Genomic DNA, 13,487 nt, shown 5'->3' with positions numbered 1-13,487 from the left:
ATTGAAGGACATAGTTCATTGCACCAAACAGCCACTCTTAGAAAGTTGCTTTTACAGCAAATATTATAAAATGATGCTTTGATTGAAGGATGACAACTTGACATTAACATCTCGACTCTGCTCACCCATTCTGAAGGAATAGCTCCAATGAAAGCAAATTGCTGCTGAAGACAAACCAACTGGAAAAGACACTTGCGCTTTTCTTCTTTTTTTTTTTTTTTGTCTCTTAAGGTTTTCACAATGGCTTCAAAGGAAATGCGAATTAATCATTTGTTTTGACCCAAGAGCAGCAGAACTTATTTTGAAGACTTAAACAGGCAACACAAATGTAAACAGAAATCTGGGACTCCCAAATGCTAAAGCTGGAAGGAGTCAGTCTGAAAACATCAATTCTACTCAGCGTTTATTTTCATTTGAAGATAGTGGAAATCATATATAAATCACGGACAATACGAGTTCTTCTTGCCTGGCAAGTGTCCACATGAATCTGTTAACCTCTACGTATAGATACAGAATTTTTTAATAGAAAGACAGGGCAATATGGCAGTTAATTAGCAACTGATACTGTAAACTATAGGAGATACAAAGTTCTGTCATATAAATTAATTGCCATTACAAAAAGGCAACTGCTTGAGCTAAGAAGGTACAAAAACTGATAACTTCCATAAATATAATGAGAAGCTAAGTGAAGAAATACATAACAGACTGTTTTTCCTATATAATATTTGAATATGCAAACTAAGACACCTGTGGCATTTTGCAAGCAGGAATACGACAGACACGTTCACCCACCACCCACCCACCCATGTCCGTCCAAGCCCTCTCCCCTCCCCCTACGTGGATTTCCCAAACACGGCAAATTCTAGGGTTACAAGGACAGGATGTCGCACGGAAGCAGCAAGACTGCGAGCTCTGAACTGCTAGACAAAGAAGGAGCCTTATTGACAGTTGTAAAGCATTAGGCGTCAGACAGAAACTTGTCAAAAACAGCTGTTGTTGGGTACTGATTGATAATGTTTTCATTCTGACGGCTGAGACACTGCAGACAGTCGTGGGTCTGAGAAGAAGCCCATCCCTGGAGCACACATGAACACACACGCAGACAACGGGAAGTCATTTAACAGATGGCTTAGGAGCACTCAGCCACGGTATCTTAAAAAGATAACATTCTACATTTAATGAACTTGCTGAGAAAGCAATGCCTAATAATCATTTATGTTTCATAGCAGATGAGCACAACAGGACGAAATAAAAGCAGGACTTTTGTAAGTGGTCATCGGAATAAAAGTTTTGTGCTGCGCATGGATTATATAAGGTTGATAATACTCAAGGATGCCGTAGATAAAATTTGAATATGAATCTTTTTTGATCCACTTCATTAAAAAAAAAAAGCTTAAAAGAAGTGTTCGATGCTTCAAAGGTAATGATTTCATTAAAATCCACCTACAAGATCAAACCACAAAAGGAAAATTTGAATGACATATACCTTCTGGAGAATTACAAGGTATTACATCACCCTATAACACAGCGTGAGTGTGGTATTTGGAAATCAGTTGGTGCTACCTAAAAATTGCAAACATGTTTTTATTGCTCAGGTGAAGGGAGAAGTCTTCTATCATTTGGTCACTTGGTATTTTAAGTGGCCCCAAATCTACAAAATGTGCCAAAGAGTATTTCATCCATTAACCTCAATATCCATAGATTATTCCTGATTTAGAAAAGGTCAAAGGTGCCAAAACTCAGTAAACCTGTACATTTATCTGTATAATTTTATCATTTAAACTAAATGAAAAAAATTAGTTCCAAAGACTGTATCTAGGCCCTAAAATTATTTATTTGCTGCAGCCCCAGCACAGTTTTAAGGGCATACTGAAACCCCTGAAAATAGAGGTTTATAAGAGAAATACTGATAGACCTTTGATTACTGGATGGGACATTAACAGACTCCATTAAACTACATTAGCACTTACTGAATGAATACACATATGATTCTGCCTTTATTATCTTTGTCAAATCCATGCCAGCTTAAGCCCTAGCCAGTATAAACTATACTTCATTTGGCTGTTTAAAAATTTTTTTATCTCTTATTTTAAAAATTATTTTCTCTATTTCAATCAGACATAAGATTTTTAGAAAAAGATTTTTAGAAACATGTTACACTGCAGCTCGACTTTACATTGGGTAATTTTTCCATTAAAAAAATATTTGAGGACTTAATGGAATAGTAAGCAGTGATGCATGCATTGTGCCTAAATCTCCTCTAACTCTTCTTGAAAACAGAAACAATGTGTTTGCTCTTAAAAGAGGGGATTGAGGGAGACTTCAGATGTAATTAAAAAAAAAAAAAAAGAGTAGGCAACTTGTCTAAGTTCTTCCAAGTCAGTTTTACTATGGCAGGATACTCCTTTCTGATAAGGTGATTAATTGAAGTTTTTGGTGCTCATTTTTCTCCCATACGCTGTAAGGCCAATATACAGAAAACTTAAAAATAAGATAAAGTAAAACCCCCAAGAGATCTTGAAAATGATACACATATTATGGGGGAGCCCTAGTCACACAGTACTCCACCCCAAACCCAGGGTAAATGAGCCGAGGTTCTCGGTCTCCCTGAGTCCTCCATAAGGATTTGATTTCTGTGAGCCACGAATTCCATCCATTTTAGCACACACTAGAGAAGAGACGCTTAGAACAACAGAAGGAAGAGACATGCGGTGAAGATAATTAGTGGTAAACAGAGAATAAATTCTCTCTCAGTAGTGTATACGTGACGGTAATGCCGATGATAATTCACCTGATTTACAGAACATTCACTTTAATAGAGAGATGAGAGTCTGAGATAACTGGAAGAAAACAGATACTGAAGCCATTAAAGTCTTGATACCAAAATAAAATTAAATGGAGAAACTAACATGATAGGTTCAAGGCCTTGTGGGAACCATTTTCTTCGCCAAATTTCACATTCTTACAGCTTCATGGTCTTTTTCTTCTAACAAATTTATCAGCTGAGAGAAGCTGTCTTTCAGTGCATCCATGTCATCCAGTGAGCAGGGCTGCAGAATCCAGCGTTTTCCACGTGCAAGTGGTTCAAGTTCAAAATATTTTTTGACCTTAATTGGGGAGGGGGGAGAGAAATATGTTATTAATCATATCAGAATCTTTCTCATACCGAAATTTTGTGAGTAATGAAGTAGAGGGATTTTAAGAAGTTATATGAACCATGATGGCCAGGACTTGCTAGAATCCCATCCACAGCTGTGGTTATAATGTGGGTTATATGTTGTGACCCAGGAGTGTTTTTTTTAGGGGTGAATGACCCCCTTGCAAGCTACCATTCCATCCATTCACTTAACGGCATGGGAGGTCTGACGAAGTCTAAGAAAGAATTATATGTACTATGGCACAGGGCAAAAACACACTGCAGACACCAAAAAGTTGCAATTCAATCAAAATAACTCTAGCAGAGTAGCTTTCACTACATTACCTTGTTAATTTATTAAATTGGTGACAGCCGATAATATGTACACTATCGATTACACAGGACAATTATTTTGACCATCAAATACACACACAACAACAACAAAAATAATTTAAATAATCCTTTCTCTCTCTCATTTAAATACATGTCTCTGGCATGTATTTCTGAGACATGGGAAGGTGGTTTTCTAAGAAAGAGGATAGAAACCGAGTGTATGTATCTGCATATATAAACTTACATAAATATACGTACATACATAAAGCCTCCTAGCTTTTTTTTTTCTGCCAGTCCTGAATTTTCAGGGAGGGGAAAATCAAGACCTTATAACTGGTATGTAAGGTGGAGCACTTGCTATTTGAAAAATATGTTTGATTAATAACGGGTCACAAGTCATTCTTACTGTGTACGAGGCTAGGATACTGACTAATAACATCCAGGATTACCAACTCCTGACTGTGAATAAATATCAAATTATTATGGCTTTCAGAAGTATTGATTTTCTCTCAAAGGGTATGATAAAGTACAAAGTTCACGAAGCTACAAACACACACACACACACACACACACACACACTACATCACACAAGAAAAGGACACTGTATTTATAGCCCAGAGGGTTTACATAACATCAAATACAGTGAGTGGCAACATCAGAAGAGGCATTGTTCAAAGACGTTCTTGGTCAATGAACTGTGTTAAATCTCATGTGCCATGGAGAATCCCTAGGCCTTACCTTAGTCAATACCTGACCCAGAAAAAAAAGGTATCCCAATCTGATGCCACTTCCAAATGTGGTTTCATTTTGCTTTTCTCATCACAAGCACCAGACTACTGTTAACAGCAGAGATACACCATTCAAAGTGGTATTAATATGTGTGTACATTTTTTATGTGAGTAAGAAGATATAAATAACACTAAGTTTTTATGGTAATTTAGGAACCACAAATATGCTAACATTTTACAGTTCAAGTGTGTCCCAGAAGTACTCCTAAAGATGTCTGAAAATTCATAATAAATACCACTCCTGAAAAACAAAAGAAGCCCTTGAGAATGGAAGGACTCTCATTAATTCTGATGCTGAAGAGTAATGGAAAGCTCAACTACAGACCAGAAAATGGGTCCACAATTTCAGGACAATTTTTGGCCAATGTATTTTAAAAATCATGTTGTTAAGAGGATTCCCCCTCATGGAACATGTAGACTCCATTCTTTTAGTTTCTTTTCTTCAGGGCTCTGAAAATGACTTACTTCAAAAAGAATATGAGATTAGGAACCAAGATGGTGGAGTAGAAGGACATGCTCTCACTCCCTCTTGTGAGAACACCAGAATCACAACTAGCTGCTGGACAATCATCAACAGGAAGACACTGGAACTCACCAAAAAAGACACCCCACATCCAAAGACAAAAGGAGAAGCCACAATGAGATGGTAGGAGGGGCGCGATCACAGTAAAATCAAATCCCGTAACTGCTGGGTGGGTGACTCGTAGACTGGAGAACACTTATACCACAGAAGTCCACCCACTGGGCTGAAGGTTCTGAGCCCCACGTCAGGTTCCCAACCTGGGGGTCCGGAAACAGGAGGAGGAATTCCTAGAGAATCAGACTTTGAAGCCTTGCGGGATTTGATTGCAGGACTTTGATCAGACTGGGGGGAACAGAGACTCCACTCTTGGAGGGCACACACAAAGTTGTGTGCACATCAGGACCCAGGGGAAGGAGCAGTGACCCCAGGGGAGACTGAAACAGACCTACCTGCTAGTGTTGCAGGGTCTCCTGCAGAGGCAGGCAGTGGCTGTGGCTCACCATGGGGACAAGGACACTGGCAGCAGAAGTTCTGGGAAGTACTCCTTGGCGTGAGCCCTCCCAGAGTCCACCATTAGCCCCACCAAAGAGCCCAGGTAGGGTCCAGTGTTGGGTTGCCTCAGGCCAAACAACCAACAGGGAGGGAACCCAGCCAAACCCATCAGTAGTCAAGCAGATTAAAGTTTTACTGAGCTCTGCCCACCAGAGCAACAGTCAGCTCTACTCACCACCAATCCCTCCCATCAGGAAACCTGCACAAGCCTCTTAGATAGCCTCATCCACCAGAGGGCAGATAGCAGAAGCAAGAAGAACTACAATCCTGAAGCCTGTGGAACAAAAAACACATTCACAGAAAGATAGACAAGATGAAAAGGCAGAGGGCTATGTACCAGATGAAGGAACAAGATAAAACCCTAGAAAAACAACTAAATGAAGTGGAGATAGGCAACCTTCCAGAAAAAGAATTCAGAATAATGATAGTGAAGATGACCCAGGACCCTGGAAAAAGAATGGAGGCAAAGATCAAGAAAATGCAAGAAATGTTTAACAAAGACCTAGAAGAATTAAAGAACAAACAAACAGAGATGAACAATACAATAACTGAAATGAAAACTACACTAGAAGAAATCCATAGCACAATAACTGAGGCAGAAGAACGGATAAGTGACCTGGAAGACAGAATGGTGGAATTCATTGCTGCGGAACAGAATAAAAGAAAAGAATGAAAAGAAATGAAGACAGCCTAAGAGACCTCTGGGACAACATTAAATGCAACAACATTCGCATTATAGGGGTCCCAGAGGGAGAAGAGAGAGAGAAAGGACACGAGAAAATATTTGAAGAGATTATAGGGGAAAACTTCCCTAACATGGGAAAGGAAATAGCCACCCAAGTCCAGGAAGCGCAGAGAGTCCCATACAGGATAAACCCAAAGAGAAACATGCTGAGAAAAACAGTAATCAAACTGGCAAAAATTAAAGACAAAGAAATTATTGAAAGAAGCAAGGAAAAAATGACAAATAACATACAAGGGAACTCCCATGAGGTTAAAAGCTGATTTCTCAGCAGAAACTCTACAAGCCAGAAGGGAGTGGCATGATATACTTAAAGTGATGAAAGGGAAGAACCTACCAAAAAGATTACTCTACCATGCAAGGATCTCATTCAGATTTGATGGAGAAATCAAAAGCTTTACAGAAAAGCAAAAGCTAAGAGAATTCAGAACCACCAAACCAGCTCTACAACAAATGCTAAAGGAACTTCTCTAAGTGGGAAACACAAGAGAAGAAAAGGACCTACAAAAACAAACCCAAAACAATTGAGAAAATGGTCCTAGGAACATACATATCGATAATTACCTTAAATGTGAATGGATTAAATGCTCCAACCAAAAGACACAGGCTTGATGAATGGATACAAAAACCAGACCCAGATATATGCTGTCTACAAGAGACCCACTTCAGACCTAGGGACACATACACACTGAAAGTGAGGGGATGGAAAAAGATATTCCATGCAAATGGAAATCAAAAGAAAGCTGGAGTAGCAACACTCATATCAGATAAAATAGACTTTAAAATAAAGAATGTTACAAGAGACAAGGAAGGACACTACATAATGATCAAGGGATCAATCCAAGAAGAAGATATAACAATTATAAATATATATGCACCCAACTAGGAGCACCTCAATACATAAGGCAACTGCTAACAGCTATAAAAGGGGAAATTGACACTAACACAGTAATAGTGGGGGACTTTAACACCTCACTTACACCAATGGACAGATCATCCAAAATGAAAATAAATAAGGAAACAGATGCTTTAAATGACACAATAGACCAGATAGATTTAATTGATATTTATAGGACATTCCATCCAAAAACAGCAGATTACACTTTATTCTCAAGTGCGCACGGAACATTCTCCAGGATAGATCACATCTTGGGTCATAAATCAAGCCACAGTAAATTTAAGAAAACTGAAATCATATCAAGCATCTTTTCTGACCACAACGCTATGAGATTTGAAATGAATTACAGGGAAAAAACCGTAAAAAACACAAACACATGGAGGCTAAACAATACATTAGTAAATAACCAAGAGATCACTGAAGAAATCAAAGAGGAAATAAAAAAATACCTATAGACAAATGACAATGAAAACACTATGATCCAAAACCTATGGGATGCAACAAAAGCAGTTCTAAGAGGGAAGTTTATGGCCATAGAAGCCTACCTCAAGAAACAAGAAAAATCTCAAACAAACAATCTAATCTTACACTTAAAGGAACTAAAGATAGAAGAACAAAGAAAGTCCAAAGTTAGCAGAAGGAAAGAAACCATAAAGATCAGAGCACAAATAAATGAAATAGAAACAAAGAAAACAATAGCAAAGATCAATAAAACTAAAAGCTGGTTCTTTGAGAAGATAAACTAAATTGATAAACCATTAGGCAGACTCATCAAGAAAAAGAGGGAGAGGACTCAAATCAATAAAATTAGAAATGAAAAAGCAAAAGTTACAACAGACACTGCAGAAATACAAAGCATCCTAAGAGACAACTACAAGCAACTCTATGCCAATAAAATGGACAACCTGGAAGAAATGGACAAATTCTTAGACAGGTATAACCTTTCAAGACTGAACTAGGAAGAAATAGAAAATATGAACAGACTAATAACAAGTAATGAATTGAAACTGTGATTAAAAATCTTCCAACAAACAAAAGTCCAGGCCCAGATGGCTAGACAGGTGAATTCTATCAAACATTTAGAGAAGAGCTAACACCTATCCTTCTCAAACTTCCAAAAAATTGCGGAGGAAGGAACACTCCCAAACTCATTCTATGAGGCCAACATCACCCTGATAGCAAAACCAGACACAGATACTACAAAAGAAGAAAATTACAGACCAAAATCACTGATGAACATAGATGCAAAAATCCTCAACAAAATACTAGCAAACAGAATCCAACAACACATTAAAAGGATCATACACCACGATCAAGTGGGATTATCCCAGGGATGCAAGGATTCTTCAATATACGTAAATCAATCAACGTGATAAACCATATTAACAAACTGAAGAATAATAACCATATGATCATTTCAATAGATGCAGAAAAAGCTTCTGACAAAATTCAACACCCATTTATGATAAAAACTCTCCAGAAAGTGGGCATAGAGGGGACCTACCTCAACATAATAAAGGCTATATATGACAAACCCACAGCCAACATCATTCTCAATGGTGAAAAACTGAAAGCATTTCCTCTAAGATCAGGAACAAGACAAGGATGTCCACTCTCACCACTATTATTCAACATAGTTTTGCCAGTCCTAGCCATGGCAATCAGAGAAGAAAAAGAAATAAAAGGAATACAAATTGGAAAAGAAGAAGTAAAACTGTCACTGTTTGCAGATGACATGATACTATACATAGAGAATCCTAAAGATGCCACCAGAAAACTACTAGAGCTAATCAATGAATTTGGTAAAGCTGCAGGATACAAAATTAATGTACAGAAAGCTCTTGCATTCCTATACACTAACGATGAAAAATCTGAAGGAGAGATTAAGGAAACACTCCCATTTACCACTCCAACAAAAAGAATAAAATACCTAGGAATAAACCTACCTAGGGAGACAAAAGACCTGTACGCAGAAAACTATAAGACACTGATCAAAGAAATTAAAGATGATACCAACAGATGGAGAGGTATACCATGTTCTTGGATTGGAAGAATCAATATTGTGAAAATGACTATACTACCCAAAGCAATCTACAGCTTCAATGCAATCCCTATCAAATTACCAATGGCATGTTTTATGGAACTAGAACAAAAAATTTTAAAATTTGTATCGAGACACAAAAGACCCCGAATAGCCAAAGCAGTCTTGAGGGAAAGAAACAGAGCTGCAGGAATCAGACTCCCTAACTTCAGACTATATGACAAAGCTACGGTAATCAAGACAATATGGTACTGGCATAAAAACAGAAACATAGATCAATGGAACAAGATAGAAAGCCCAGAGATAAACTCATGCATGTATGGTCAACTAATTTATGAGAAAGGAGGAAAAGATATACAATGGAGAAAAGACAGTCTCTTCAGTAAGTGGTGCTGGGAAAACTGGACAGCTACATGTAAAAGAATGAAATTAGAACACTCCCTAACACCATACACAAAAATAAACTCATAATGGATTAGAGACGTAAATGTAAGACCGGACACTGTAAAACTCTTAGAGGAAAACATAGGAAGAACACTCTTTGACATAAATCACAGCAAGATCTTTTTTTGATCCACCTCCTAAAGTAATGGAAATTAAAACAAAAATAAACAAATGGGACCTAATGAATATTCAAAGCTTTTGTACAGCAAAGGAAACCATAAACAAGATGAAAAGACAACCCTCAGAATGGGAGAAAATATTTGTAAACGAATCAACGGACAAAGGATTAACCTCCAAAATATATAAACAGCTCATGCAGCTCAATATTAAAAAAAAGACAACCCACTGCAAAAATGGGTAGAAGACCTAAATAGACATTTCTCCAAAGAAGACATACCAATGGCTAAGAAGCGCATGAAAAGCTGCTCAACATCACTAATTATTAGAGAAGTGTAAATCAAAACTACAATGAGGTATCACCTCACACCAGTTAAAATAGGCATCATCAGAAAATCTACAAACAACAAATGCTGGAGAGGGTGTGGAGAAAAGGGAACCCTCTTGCATTGTTGATGGGAATGTAAATTGATACAGCCACTATGGAGAACAGTATGGAGGTTCCTTAAAAAGCTATAAATAGAATTAACATATGATCCAGCAATCCCACTACTGGGCATATACCCAGACAAAACCATAATTTAAAAAGAAACATGGGGCTTCCCTGGTGGCGCAGTGGTTGAGAGTCCACCTGCTGATGCAGGGGACACAGGTTCGTGTCCCTGTCTGGGAAGATCCCACATGCCGCGGAGTGGCTAGGCCCGTGAGCCATGGCCGCTGAGCCTGCGCGTCCGGAGCCTGTGCTCCGCAACGGGAGAGGCCACAACAGTGAGAGGCCCATGTACCACACACACACACACAAAAAACACAGGCACCCCAATGTTCACTGCAGCACTACTTACAATAGCCAGGTCATGGAAGCAACCTAAATGCCCATCGACAGACAAATGGATAAAGAAGATGTGGTACATATATACAATGGAATATTACTCAGACATAAAAAGGAACAAAACTGGGTCATTTGTAGAGACGTGGATGGATCTAGAGACTGTCATACAGAGTGAAGTAAGTCAGAAAGTGAAAAACAAATATCATATATTAACGCATATATGTGGATCCTAGAAAAATGGTACAGATGAACCAGTTTGCAAGGCAGAAATGAGACAGAGATGTAGAGAACAAACATATGGACTCCAAGGGGGGAAATTCTCAGGGGGGAGGGGGTCGTGGTGTGATGAATTGTGCGATTGGGTTTGACATGTATACACTGATGTGTATAAAATTGATGACTAATAAAGACCTGCTGTATAAAAAATTAAATAAAATTAATTTAAAAAATTAAAAAAAATTTAATGAAGAATTGATGAGTCAAAAAAAAAAAAGAAAGAATATGAAATTGCTTGTGCAACGACCAGCACCAAGGACCAGCCTTGCCGCGCTGAGAGAGGGGCTGCCAGTCAGTGGACCGAGGGAGCTGTGGGCCAGCAGGGGGAGAGAAGAGCTGGCAGGTGGGGAACATGTTTAAATCTATAGCTAGAAGGAGGAGGTGGCTGCTCTGAAGAGTTTAAAATCCTAGACGCTAGTCTCCTTCTGCCACAAAGATAGGTTTCAGATCGCGCCACTAAGTGCAAAAATGGGGAAGCCTTTGCTTACGAAACAGTCTGGTATTTGATCAATTATGCCTCCCATCAAGAGTGGACAGCATGTCAAATGCAAATCTGGTACATGAAGGAGTTTGTACCTTTGTCACATTTTATAACCTCGAATCTAAAAGGACAGCATTTTAAGTATTGCTAATAACTGGGAAGAGGACTAGTGGCAAGAAATCCAATACTATTAAAATAAAGACTAACACAGTAAGTGCATATTACTAACACTACTTCCTCTGAATGGTTTACTTAAAAATTCACGGAATTCATACTAGTAGCATATTGATAGCTAATTTGAAAACAACGTTAGATGTAAATAATCACAAAATATCACAACTTGTGATATTTTGCAATACGGATTAGTCACAAAAGCACAGGAAGGATTTTAGCCACTCATCAGGTTGGTTACTAGGCAACTGAAAATATAGTCTATGACGTAGGCACACTTGGAAGATAATAAAGATGTCCAAAGGTAGTTATATTTCAGAAGTTGTTCCTGATGAATATTAAACATGAGAAGGAAATGGAAGCTTCAATTACAGGGTGGTCACCAGATGAAGGAGCCTATTGGTGTTAAGCTGGCAAATACGGCTGGGTAACCTGAGATTTTCACATCTGTAACCTAAGTGGGTACCTAATTCTGCCATATTCACCCTACTGGTATCCAAATGATTCCACACCACTCTACCTTTATAATATCATTTAAAAAACAAGTTTGGCATTCCAATGATACTCAAGTATAGTAAGTGACTATGTTTGCCACAGGAACATAGATTTTCATTACCCAGAGTTTTATGTTTCTAAAGCCAAAGAGTGCAATACAAGAGAGGAGAAGATGAAGACTTAATGTTCTGCCTTGAACTTTTTTCTTTAGGATAACATTGTTTATTTTGTTTTCTTATATTAATCTGAAGTTCACATTTTACCCCCTCCCCTCAATCAAAAATGACCCACTGTCACACTTGACTTGTCCATGATTGCTTTCTCTTTCTGTATGCCAATGTATAGTTTTAAAGAAAGACGTTTAAGTTTGACCAACATAAATCATATGCTTACATGTGCTTACATAATAACCTTATTATTTTTAAGGTTTAAAAAAAGACTGCCTATGATGCAAGGATCTATTTTTTATGATCGACATCATTTTTTAAAGGTTATTTTCTTATCAAGAGAAACATTTAAAAAATGATTCAAGAGAAATGAACCCAACTCTTTTGACTGCTTTATCAGCTACTTAAATGTCGTGGCTAACTGGAAACTGCTGGAATTAGGAGCTGGTGGTTGTTTCACATTGGCCTCTGGTGATGGCACTTGGGGGGATGACATCAGAATACAGCTGCCTGGCAACCTGTGGTCATTGAGCTATTTTCGGGATGGACACAGAGAGTGGGCATTTGTTAGTGGCCATGGATCCACCCTAGAGATAGGAAAACAAAGCCACCATAAGTTGCCAACCTATTTTAGCTATGTCATCAGAGCCCTTTCTTCACTCACAAAACTTCTGGGTGATTTGAATTACTGCATTGTCATCCACGCATTGCATTTACTGTAAAGTCCTAATATAACAGAGATAAATCGGCACCACCTCATTGCTGATAATGTTTGTAGCAGCTGTTGAACCTGTGAGACATTACATAGCATAGGAGACCCACTCATTGGGTAGGAGATGTCCTTTATGTTTCCTTGAGTAGAGAAGTAACAAAACAATTCTTTCCTACTTACAGGACCCCTAATGGGGTTGTAATGATACTCACTGTTTTTCCTATCTTGCCCTTACTTCACATTCAAAAATTTTATTTTTAATTCCTGCAAAACTGTTGTGACTAAATTTCTAGAAGTCATGTAAATAGTTTCTGAACTGCAATGATAGGTCTTTCCTTTTTAAAAACCTGCAAATCTTATTTTATTTATAATGATAAGCTTCTTGTTTTTTTCTGTTTTTGTTATTAAACCATGTAAGTAGTGTGTGGTCAGAGTTGGCCTCGTTTTCCTTTAAACACTTTTGGGGAGCCGGGTGATAGAATGCTCCACAAGGGGTTACTTAGTGTTTTCATGTTACATAGAGTTGCTCTGTAAGCTCAGATATTTATAAACAGTGCTTTGACCCACATGAATGTGTGGCAAGACATTAAAAAGGGGGTTTGTGACAATTCTCTAGGATGCAAGGGACTGCGCTGTGTACCCTAGAATATGTCAGCTCTAGTTCTAATGAACGCAATGCCATTAGCACCAACCGGTCACTGCTATAACTAAAAGCACCCTCTCCCCTCACCATGTCCAGAATACCATATGTCCAGATTCTGTCCCTGTGGATGCAGGTATCT

General features: G+C 38.3%; 1 protein-coding gene across 2 annotated transcripts in view; it reads right to left on the bottom strand.

Moving 5' to 3' along the window:
• Nucleotides 1-390: 390 nt before the first annotated feature.
• Nucleotides 391-13,487, bottom strand: part of ARL15 (ARF like GTPase 15) — a 432,613-nt gene continuing 419,516 nt past the window's right edge. For both annotated transcript variants that reach the window (XM_082621947.1, XM_082621946.1), the window contains exon 5: nucleotides 391-3,107. In XM_082621947.1, coding sequence (XP_082478073.1) covers nucleotides 2,955-3,107 — 153 coding nt within the window. In that variant the 3' untranslated portion in view covers nucleotides 391-2,954. The remainder of the gene's footprint in view (nucleotides 3,108-13,487) is intronic.

Source organism: Mesoplodon mirus, assembly GCF_964341445.2.
Source record: "Mesoplodon mirus genome assembly, chromosome: 5".
In the NCBI taxonomy this organism is placed as follows: domain Eukaryota; kingdom Metazoa; phylum Chordata; class Mammalia; order Artiodactyla; family Ziphiidae; genus Mesoplodon; species Mesoplodon mirus.
The sequence above is the reverse complement of the archived record's forward strand: the minus strand, read 5'-3'. Positions and strand labels throughout refer to the sequence as shown.